The sequence below is a fragment of the Maniola jurtina genome, chromosome 10, assembly GCF_905333055.1.
Source record: "Maniola jurtina chromosome 10, ilManJurt1.1, whole genome shotgun sequence".
Lineage (NCBI taxonomy): Eukaryota > Metazoa > Arthropoda > Insecta > Lepidoptera > Nymphalidae > Maniola > Maniola jurtina.
Window position 1 is genome coordinate 8,426,403 of NC_060038.1, and position 12,547 is coordinate 8,438,949.

The 12,547-nt window shown below is 35.2% G+C and overlaps 1 protein-coding gene across 1 annotated transcript in view; it reads left to right on the forward strand.

Moving 5' to 3' along the window:
- Positions 1-12,186: 12,186 nt before the first annotated feature.
- The window catches only part of LOC123868885 (lachesin-like), a 56,255-nt gene continuing 55,894 nt past the window's right edge, over positions 12,187-12,547 (forward strand). Inside the window, exon 1 of the mRNA XM_045911545.1 lies at positions 12,187-12,481. Within this exon, the coding sequence (XP_045767501.1) occupies positions 12,400-12,481 (82 nt within the window). The 5' untranslated portion in view covers positions 12,187-12,399. The remainder of the gene's footprint in view (positions 12,482-12,547) is intronic.

A 12,547-nucleotide genomic window follows, 5' to 3' on the forward strand; every position in this document is an offset into this window, starting at 1 on the left:
TATTTTAAAGTAACAAGTAGTCAGTAGATTAAACTCTATTTTATACTGGCTATCACTTGGTATGATAAAAAATAAAAATTGCTATTATTATTTTTCCATACAACGTTTATAAAATAATCCTTCTTTGAAAAGTTTTACAAGTTAACCTTTGACTGTGATCTTACTTGGTGGCAAGTGGCGAGGCTGTCTAAAATAGAAAAGGGATAACTTGGAATATTTCAGTCTTCATTTGAACCCACGCCCCTAACCGCTTTCTACGCGTTATCATACCGAAATATTAAATTGCATGGTAGCCACAGCAAAACCTCCCACTCAGACGAGAGATAATGTAAATAATGTCAAATCACCTCTGCCCAATAGAACCCGTAGACCTTCAACTTATAAGACCACAGCGCTTACTTATTACAAAATGCTTATTAAGCTTTCTTTAACTGGTTTTCAAAGTAAATCATCATATGCGTAAATAAGAGTTGAATGCGCCCTTTTCTAAGAGCATTAAACAGAAAAAGGTTCTAGTATTCTCGTGAAAATCGATTTATGTGTTGAGCTTGTTAATATTTATACATACAGAATTGCCTAGATTTTAGCTTACGATCACATGCTCGAATATAAGTTCTTACAAGTCTATAAATAATATCTCTATTGATCAACTAGTTAGATATAAGAGAAAATACGTGATGTGATTATTAGGGCATCTTTTTGTATGAGACCAAGCGTCTTTATTGTATGGTCTTACAAAGACCAAGGCCAAAGTAATTTGTTCTTATTTCTTTTATTTATATTGCGTATCATTAATGGTTGAATTATATCAGAGACAACATGAAGAAAAGTAACTACCTAATCTGAAATCAAAAATAATCCCTTGTTAGGTACATCTTTAAACCCTCTTGCTGTTTTTTAGATGCAAGAGGCTTTTATATTTTATCATTTACTAGCTTTGCCCGCGATTTCATCCGCGTGGAAATCTTAAAAATCCCTTGTGGTTAGATCATTATTTTATAACCTACAAGTGAAAATCCCTTTAAAATTTCTCTTTCCGTTAGAATTTCCGAAAATCGTGTTATTATTAAACACTTATTCTTTCACTATAAACCGAAAGCCTAAATACGAAACCTTAAAAAAAGAGCTTTCACATAAACAAACTCTTATTTTAATTTTTCCCCCCGTAGAAAATATTCAAAAATCCTTTTTAAACGGATGCCTACGTCTTTGATATCTATCTGTAGGTATGCCTTTCAGCCCGATCCCTCCAGTGGCTCGAGTTGTGCATTGTCAGATCAGTCAAACAATCAGTCAGTCAGTCACCTTATATACCTATTTACCTAAATGGAGATGTCAAGGACATTTTCAATTTGTTCTAGTTATCCATGGACATCTTTCAAAATAATTTGAAAGGTGAAACAATGTGGTAACGTCTGCACTGCGCATGCTGATTTTTTTTGCAAAAGTTCCACCGTCAGTAGCGATCTATCAACTTGGATGCGCCAAGGGAAGAATAGGCAAACCACAAAACCGTTTTCCTATAGCATTCCCTCGAGTTCTCATTCGGATCGATTTTGGCCAGATTTTGAAGGTACAATTTTCCACTTTTTCCAATTTCTTTGTTTCCAATTTCCTTTGTAAAGTACTCGTGCATGGTATGTTTCGACTTTCGAGTACTAATTCTTCATCTAAGTTATTATAAAATGATATGTGTGCTATATTAAAATATTGTGTGGAAGGTATTTTAAAAGCTTAATAACTAAAAACCTTTAAATAACAATAAAAGATGCAATCATTTCGAAGTTCTTAATAAACAGATGCTTTTTTATATTTTCACAAAAGATGACTTGGAGGAATCGTTTTTCTCGCTGTATTGTGTTTACGGTACCAAAAAGCCATTATCGTGGGCCAGCACAGTATTGTGAAAATACATTTTCATACAACAACAATTTCGTTTTATTTCAAAAGAAAAACGTTCCAATAAAACCCATATTACATCGTCGTTTTACGAACGAAAATTTGAAAAGAAAAGCGGGGTAAAGAAACGAATAGCACAATTTTAGGACCTTGATTTCAATGTTAGTGTTAACACATCTAAGAGAAAGAGATTTTTTTTTAATAATTTAATGAATAGGTTAAATAAACAGACTTCAGCTTCAATATCCCTTAATTAATAATTACCTTATCTCTTGAGTGTAAGATGTAGAGCGGAGTTTATTTGTGATTGTTCATTACATTGGACGTTCCATTACTTTTCTTTCAAAGTTAGAATAAGTCAATTATCCAATCCTACTTTTTTTCTTTTTCTTCAGTTGTGTTTCTTATACTTTAAATTTTTGTCGTGTTTATTTTATTCCTACGTGTATCCACGTATCCATAAAATAGCGAGAAAACGATCAGGTGGGTCACCTGATGTTAAGTGATTACCGCCGCCCATAAACATTTGCAGGACCAGAGGGACCGCCAATGCGTTGCCAGCCTATCAGGAATTTGTTGGTCCGCACCTTGAATAAACCCATGTTGTAATCTAGTGGGAACTGGGTTAAAGCATCTAAGTGATATTTAATTACTTAAAATGCACATGAAATAGGTACCTAACTCCGAATAGGATACCGACGCCTTGGCCACTAGGCTATCACTATTTTTTTGCAATAATGATGTTAATACAATGAGAACATTTAAATATAATGTTTGGTAGTTACCTATTTAAACATGTAATTAAACACTCAATATAATATTTCAAAACTACAGACAATAAATAAGAGTAACATTATTTATACATCAAATTATTCATCAATATCCAAGGCCTCAATGTAACAAAGGCTCGCGGAGAACACGAGATAATTCATCAAAAGTTTATTGAAGTTGAAACAATACATCAAGGCGCTAAAACATCGTAATAGCCTCAAGATTGATCGTTCAAACTGCAAACATAATCGGACGAAGGCATTGTGTGCCCGTCTCTTGCCGCTATGCCTGAACCAAACAAAGGCGCTAGAAAATACTGATCTAATTGTTTGCGCGTACAAAGCGAATTTTTCATAAAATTATTCAGATAGAGTTCAGATTAATTTATCTTTAAAATATAGAGTTTTCTTTGAAACTTACTGCAATAAGATATTTTGTATATCTACAAAAGACAGACGATCGAATCTTTGATATACTTAACTCAATTTTAATATATATTTTTCTTTTTACATAGAAGAAATTATTATTATGTGATAAAAGAGTGAATAAATTCCTATTTATTTATTTTTTCAATTTTTATGCATCTAAAAATTACTTAATTCTTATGTAAAAAATTGAGTCCCGTTCAACACGCAGGTGTAATTTATTTTGTCTAGAGCAAACATTTATATATACAAAAGGGTCCTTAATATCGGTACGATATCGTCCTATGGAAACTTTCATAGCATACGTGCAGTTTTCGACGTTATCAACTAGGTATTTCGTCGGAGGATCAGTCTCAGGAGTGCCATACCGTACGTGGTTTCATGCTGCTAGTTCGTAAAACCCAACGAATATTACAAAATAGCTGCATTGCTATAGTTTGTCTAATTTAACTAGTAACGTAAATTACATATTATGTTGATTGTTGGTGTATTTCGTTATCATGCAAAAGATGTCGGAATAAAAACGAACTTCAAAAATTCTTAACGGATATTTACACCTAAGTAAAAAAAAAGTATGTAGGAAAGAAAAGTAATTCAAATCCAAAAGTACTATTCTTATGTTATTCAATTATTCAAATATCACTGATTGAATTTCATTATGTAAGGTTTTGTAAAGATGATGTTTTAGTGAACTAAGATCTGAGGGCGTGATGTAACTACATATTATAGTACGCGACAAATCGAGATTGCAATCGGGGTATGAGGCGGAGGGATGCCCGCACACCCGCACGTCACCCGCGCTATCCCGCACCGGGTTAGCGCGGGGGCTGTGCGGATGTGGGGGGCGTCCCCAGCCCGATTGACATCTCGACCTGTCGCGTACTATACTTGCCTGTTAGGTATATTTTTTTACCCCCGACCCAAAAAGAGGGGTGTTATAAGTTTGAGGTGTGTATCTGTGTATCTGTCCGTGGCATCGTAGCTCCTAAACTAATGTAATTTTTGTTAAAAAAAAACTAAATTATAATCGGTTCATTCAAACATGAAAGGTGGCTTAATCGAGAGTGTTCTTAACTATAATCCAAGAAAATTGGTTCAGCCGTTTTAAAGCTATCAGCTCTTTTCGGAGCTCACAACAAAATATTTCGGATAGGTTGTACCTATATATTTTTACTACTATCTTGCAATGCCAGTAAAAACTAGTTAGAGTCAATACTCTTCCATCTACACTTCCATAATTTTACCATTTTAGTAGGTACCTATAATGTTTCATAAATTTAAAAGCCTTTTTGATAAGTTTGCATTCAATACAAACTTTGAAGTTTTTGAAAGTGAACCAAGACGATATCGATGTTCTACGTCGTAGAAAAGTATTGGAAAGGCTCTCGCAAAAGTACGTCATGAATGTACCTGAGAAATTTTCTTAGAAAAACAATAAATTGTCTGTGAGTAACGCTCGAGTGAGTTTCGGTGTCGACTGAGCGAGAGCACGCGCCCTTAATATATTGAATTTGAAACGAACAAACTTTAACACTCTTAGCGGCGCGTGCAAAAGATTTTCTCTAAATGTTTGAAATACCTACGTTTTTCTTTCGTTTCAGATAAAACGATTAGATCAAATAAATATGGGCACATATTTGGAACTCTCAGGAGTGCAGGGGTTTTCCTTCACCGTTCAAGCAAGAGATATTCATTCGCTTAAACTATTTACTACTTATTTAACTCCAAAAAGTTAGGGGTGAGTAGCCAGAATCGAACCCCGGACTCACCGAATAGCAAGCCCACGTATTAACCATTATACTAACTCCGCTCTATTGCGTCATACACATATTGTTTTTCCGTCAAGGTCAAAATAGACCGAGATCCCGTGATCACCAGACCTACGTCATAGTACTAAATAAAAGCGGAAAATTTTACGTTACGTTGCGTTTTTACATTTAGTAGGAACGCTTGGTTAGTATGAACTTTGGGTCGTGGTTGCTTGGACCGGTATGAGGTAGCAAAGGTGCATTAAATTGCAGCTCAAAAAGGTCATATTTGATATGGTCTACGCTTCTACGTACTCTAGAAACTTGGATAGGTATATACAGAAGTTTTTATTGTGATATTTAAATCTGTGAAGACGTATCCAGGAGAGTTTAAACCAATGGTCCTTAAAAACTGCACTAAAGGGAAATGTATGACAAGCGTAGGTATAATGATAATAATTATAGTTTCTTAACCACTCAGTATTTATTATTAACATCATGTGATTCATCATTAAATAAATCCGTTTCAACTTTGAAAAAAAAACGCAGACCTCAATTATACGTTTTAATAAAACGTATAAGAGTTTTGTACGCAGTTAAGTCAAGAAAAAATATTGCAGAGAAGGTGTGAGCGTATGCCTTCTGCCTTAATCTCCGACGATTTGCGAAGACGGGAAAAGGGTTCCCGAAGCTTAGCCGAGACGGATCCCTTTTATAAGGAAACCGTTTTTGCGCTTATCGTCTTTCAGCCCTATTTATTTGGCAATATACAATAATATTAACGAATACATCCGTATGAAGATACTTTTGTACAAGATAGAATTTTCTTAATGTAACCTGATCTGGGCGGCGTTGGAGAAGCTTCGAGATGGTTTCTCGTCCGAAATTCTTCAGCGTTTTAGACCAAAATCCTTGAACAGTGCGTGTTGCCAGTGATGCCATAGAACCGTAGAACCAGATTAACCGACATAGCTTAACAGGTTGCGAAGCTAAAGTGGCAATAGGCAGGGCATATAATTAGAAAAATCGATAGATGTTTGGGTTCCAAGGTGTTAGAATTGCGACCTTACTTCGAAAAGCGCAGCCTTGAAATACCGCTTACCGTTTGCCATCTTGCCAAGACGACATCAAACTTATCACAGGGAGCCGCTGGATCTCGGCGGCGCAAGACCGCGTGGAACTTGCTACAAGAGACCTATGTCCAGCATTGGACGTCTATCGCCTGATAATGATGATGATGAACCTGATACTACTGAACTGAGTTGTTATATTAATTATATTTATAAAATAAATCGAGTCACTTTAATCTTCAAAAACTATCTAATTTTTTTTTATGTTTTTCAATACTTCTATATGTGTACCTATTTTTTTAAATAGGCATACATTTTTATAAATCACCCTAAGAATTACCTATCCTACCAAAACATTTACAGACAGTTTGGTATAGATACTAATAGATCCATTTAATTTAATTTGCTTTGATAAATTAGTACATAAATCAATCCTTTTTATTGCATGATTGTGAGCACATTTATCATTTCAAATTAAAACCCCTAATTCATAACAGACAGTAAATAATTGCAACAGCATTATTTAGCTGTCAAATTATTATTCATCAATATCCAAGGCTAAGGCCTCAACTTTACAAAGGTTCGGTGAGAACACAGGGGAATTCATCAAAACTTTATTGGAGATAATACATAACAGTTCAGTTGTCTAATGCCACTTAAATATTAGTCAGTAACCACCTATAATAATATTACTAAGCGTTAAATAAAAGTTATTAGCAAGTTATTAAACTCAAGGAAGTTTATAATTATAGGCTCTAAGTACCTGTATTAATAATTGAGTTGGTGAATTTTCTCATGTAAAATAACTAGCGATCCGTCCAAGCTTCGCACAAGTGCAATTTAGTAATGAAGAAAATGAGGCATGTATTAAGATTTTCATAGAAAACTACATTAAAATTTTTGACTTTTCCGGTGGATTTTCCGATTTCTTTCATAGAAACCTTGTCCTGACAATATTACAAACGCGACACGAAAAAAATATGCCAAATCGGTCGAGCCGTTCTCAAGTGATACAAGCGGGAATTGATTTATCACCACTTATATTACAAAGGCGAAAGTTTGCGTTTATGTGTGTGTATGTTTGTTGCTCCTTCACGCAAAAACTACTAGACGGATTTAGCTGAAATTTGGAATGGAGATCACACTAATATTATAAAGGCGAAAGTTTGTATGTGTGTGTGTGTGTGTGTGTGTATGTTTGTTACCCCTTCACGCAAAAACTACTGGACGGATTTGGCTGAAATTTGGAATGAAGATAGATAATATCCTGGATTAGCACATAGGCTACTTTTTATCCCGGAAAATCAAAGAGTTCCCACGGGATTTTGAAAAACCTAAATCCACGCGGGCGAAGTCGCGGGCATCGGCTAGTATATAATAATATCCTGGATTGGCACATGGCTACTTTTTATACCGGAAAATCAAAGAGTTCCTACGGGATTTTGAAAAACCTACATCTGAGCGGACGAAGCCGCGGGCATCAGCTAGTTGTTAATATAGATAACTAGATGATGTTTGCGACTTCGTCCGCGGAAATTTCAGTTTTTTTAATCTTATGGGAACTTTTTTATTTTAATAAAATGATAAGTAAGTATTATACAATAAACAGTAGGTAAATATCCTATATCCGACTAAGGAATACCTACAAGCTGTCTCGGTACCGACTTCATTCACGTGGAATTGGGTTTTTAAAAGTCACGTGAGAGCTCTTTGATTTTCCGGTAGTCGATAAACATCTCCGGGATGCAAGCTATCTCTGTACCAAATTTCGTCAAAACAGGTTGAACAGATGGGCGGGGAAAAGCTAGCGGACAGGCAGACACGCTTTCGCATTTATAATATTATAGTATGGACGCATTTTTAATATTAGGTATATACCTAGTAGTTATAGAAATGTATAATATTAGTATGAATAGATACTATTTAAAAACTTAAGGAATATCCAGTTTCACCGTCAAAAGCAGTAAAAACTAGAAAATTAGATTTCATTTTCCTTGCAAAAAAGTAGAACAACACTTCTGTGCTTTTATGTAATTTCTTATATATCCGACGTATATCAAAGTTCTCCATTATTCGTCCTTTTAATTAGTTATGCTACACAATAAATTATAGGGGCTAAAGGAACTCCAACATTTATAATTAGAGAGCAAAATTGTAGGTATACAAAATGCTAAAAAGAATTTCTTTGCTGAAAAAGTTCATTCCAAACTTTTTATATTTGAATATTGATTTGCTTTCAGAGAATGATTCGCATTTTTCATAGCTAAATGTACAAGTTTCTTCTCGCGATCACGAAATAAAAGTTTTGTCAGAGCACTTTACCTAATACTTTTTAATGCGATAAATCTAAGGCTACTTTTATTTTATTTTTACATTTTAACGTTTGAAAAAAAGGTGCTATACTTATGAGTTTTCGATACTTGCATCATCACCATCATCCTATTTTCAGCTTACGGACATATTATACTGTTGAACACAGACATTTCATGAGCGTCACCACACACGGGTCCCAGCCTTCCTTAAATCCGACCACTCATGAGCTCCGGCTTTTCCTCTTTTTATCAACTTCGGCCAATCTTCCTAACTTAGTTTAGAATAAATTGCGATGACTTCAGATAGTTTTTTTTTTTTTAAATCTAACAAATAATCAACTTATCACAAGGTCTACACGAAGAAAATAAAATCGTGCCTAATTCTTCTTCCAAGCTCTTGGTAATCTACTGTACTATGATTACGAGTGGCTTCGTTCACATGTATATTTAGTTCTTAGTTGTTTATGCTGTAAGTTAACGAGGAAAAACAATATTCTTTTGTTCATGAAATGAACGAAGATTCAGCGATGTTTGGAATAGAAAGAAGTTCAGTAGGCTTGGCACGTCGCGTCGTCACCCTATCGCGACCTTCATACGCTGCCCAGCAATATCTGCACATTTACGACGTTATCGACCATAGGACACGTTTTTATGTGAACAAATTTAATCTGAGCACATTGAAAGATCAGTCTCAAGAGTGCCCCGTGCGCATGTTTCTTTGCTACGTGTGTTGCTAGCGATTTTCGTAGTATCTACCTTATTATAGGTCCGATAAAATTTAAAGGTACACAAAGATATGGATTCATATTTATATCGCTGAAGGTACACAAATAACAAAACAGTTAGCAGTCTGTAAGTTTTGAAAACGAACATCTCATTGCAGCCTATACTTACTATTAAGTTCGATATTTATTTGCATCATAGTGAACGGACTTATCAGCCCTGGGACGTCTCTTTTGGTATAGTTACGAGTAACTACCTACTTAATTAATAATATTATACGCAATGTGAGCATCATATAATTTCTGCTTACCTACATGCTCACAAATAGTCAGGTCATTAAACTTTACCAAATCATCCTAAGAGCTCAGCGATAATATAAAATTTTCTAAGGAAATTTCCTTAGAAAAACAATAAATTTCCTGTGAGCAATGCTCGAGCGAGCTTCGTTGTTCGCTGAGCGAGAACACGCGCACATAATATATTGAATCTGAAACGACCAAACTTTTTGTTTTTGAACTGAAAACGTCTTTGGTATCATTGTGATTTGAAACTCGACGAAACGAAAAAGTGACACTAATAACAGATGAAAATTATATAACATCTATAAGATTTACCTTGCGAGAGAAGAAATACAATACATGATACAGTGTTTCTTGCTGTTTCCTACTATTTCATACTAAAGTTGTCATAAGCATTTGTTGAAATTGAAAAATTGGAGTCTGTAGGTACAAAATGTAATGTATTATTGATATTTAATATTATAAATGTGAAAGTGTGGATGTTTGTTACTCAATCACGTACTCAAACGGCTGAACGTATTTGGATGAAATTTGGCATGCATATAGCCTTTGACATGGAAAAGAACATAGACCTCTTATCTCGGAAAATTAAAGAGTTTCTATGGGATTTTTAAAAAACCTCTATCCACGCGAACGAAGTCGCGGGCATCAGCTAGTATACAATATATTTTTTTTAAAAATCTGTACGGTAGTTGGTACTGTGTCAATTAAATAGGTACGATACCTGCGTCACTCAACACCTTTCACAAATGGTGTTCGCCTAGTGAAATTGGTACGGCTTTACAACAGTCCACGCGAATCAGTGCACATATTTTATTATCTTCTCGTTTTTGCAACACTTTGTTGATAAAAAAAGTCACGGGATAGCGTTATCGCATTTATCGTGCTAAGGTAGATACGCATTAGGTGCCTAGCTAAAGGTACCATTTAGACTTAGGCTGAGATCTATAGAGTGCACTGTCTTTGCTCAGACTTAAGACACTGTTAAAACGAGACAACGTTATACCGCTGGCATAAATCTGGCTCGTTTTAACTGAAACTTAAGTCAAAGTGCGTTCTATAGATTTGAACGTTAAACATAGAGGATGCCTCTATATTTAAGCCTAAACATCTCTATGGGTCTAAAAACTGGTATCAACTCCTCAAAATCCTGCGTATTCAATTTTATCAAGTCAGGTATAATGCATACAATTTGAGATCTAACTCACCATTTTAGCTCTCTGTCAACTGTCCTGTCAAAAATACGATTTTAGTCCTTAATTTGAAGGTGAACCATACTTATGCCATGAAACTTGACACATAGACACAATGGCGAATAAGATCTCAAAATGTACGCACTATATATTTTTTATTATACCCGATATAGATACTATACTGTAGCTAAGATGTCAAAATAATATAAAACAAGAGGATAGACAAGAAAAGTCCTAATACCTGGGTAATACCTCAAAAAGATATAAGTACTAATAGGTACCTATCGCCCTTATTATCTTAACTTTGTTAATTTATACGAATTTATTTATCTGTTTGAACATAATATTATATAATTAAGAAGGATATTATACGAGTGGTTTTTTATAATTATCAAAATACATAAATTCCTATATTGTATAATACTATTTCGCACTTTACAGTAATACTCATTTATTGTACACATTGCTACTTTGTTTTTTTTTTCATTACATTTAAACATAGTTTCACCTATCTTTCTCTTGCAATTGTTCCTGAATAAGTAAAAACAAATGATTTTATGCAGCTTTTATGCTTATAAATGCGGTGAATAGTCACCGTGTCTCGTGTGCCCCTCTTTATCATTATAACGAGCAAAGTCAGTGCGTACTGCGAGTCACCTGCTGGTTCTCACCGCTCCCCACTGGGAGCTTTATGTGATTATATTAACTAGCTCTAAATAACACGTGAAAGTGTGGGGATCGACAGTGCTTGTAGCGTTTACCGAACCGACCTCAATACTAGCCAAAGACATGAATGAAAAGTATGTCACTAAACTAAATTAAGGTTATAGTGACCAGCGAGGTCATACGCTGATTCAGTGATTAACTAAATGATAGCCATCAAACTCATTTGACTAACTCTACAGTGCTGCTTCACTGAGTGGTATTCAATTAGGTACTTTTCATAGAAAAACTTCAATGGATTAAAAATAAATGTCAAATGAGCTTGGTGGCTATCATTCAGCTTTGATCACTGAGTTAACAAATCACCCGCCAGTTCGTAGATTTTACTAAACTAACATACATAACTAACATACTAACTTAACAACAAACTTAAATAACATACTAACTTTTAACATAAAAATTAATACCTGTTTTTTAATCTGTTCGTTAGCTATTGATTAGCGAAGTGTGGGTACGCGGTTGGAGCAGAATATAATAAGCCTCGAAGACGAGTCAATTAAATAATGAATTTGAAACCAAAAGCAATTTACTTTAAAACAGAAAAGTAAAAATTAATGCCGATTAATAGAATTCTAAACTTAATTATAAACTTAGTACGTATAAAAAAGTATTAACGATCTTACTTAACATCAATCTTTCGAATATTTTCTTAAACTTAAAATCTCATCATAATTAACATTCATTTAAATTTGAGATTATTCATGGCAAAAAGCGAAGTTACTCCGATGATATTTAACGCCGCACCTGCCCGAGGCGTCTTAGCGTGGCCGAAATTAATGCGACGCAAAGTCGGCAAAAGTCAATTACACTTTATTAAAACCGTCTCCATTTATATCAATTTGACGCAAACTGTTACAAATACTGGCAATGTTCCGTCCTTTCATTCGAGAGCGAGGCGGGGCTACGCAAGCGCCGGGAGTTTAGGAGATTCGTAGACAAAGCGGCGAGGCTCGCCGTAGCGCGGGCAGTACGTAGCCGGTGTGCTCCGAGGCCGCAGCTACGCGTCCGTCGCCGAACCGCGCTACGAGCGTGGCCGCCACGTCGTCGAACCGCTCGCTCGCTCGCTCGACCCACAACCGATGAATATTTAATCGAAACGATTTCCACATCGAGCTGGCGAATCAATGACCGAACACCATTACAGCGGCAAACTCATCACAACACTTTTGTTGACATACCTCTAATGGTCGGAAAAGTTTGCATTACGATGCTGATCGGTTAAAGATTTGAACCAATATGAATTGTCTGAGATTCGCTTCGAGCGCTTCTTTATTATTATTACTTTTGGTAATTGCAAGGCCTGGTACATCATCCGATGGTAAGTAAACCGAATAGCAACGTAAACAATTCATTCATTTGTAATCTAAGTTACTCATTAATAGTT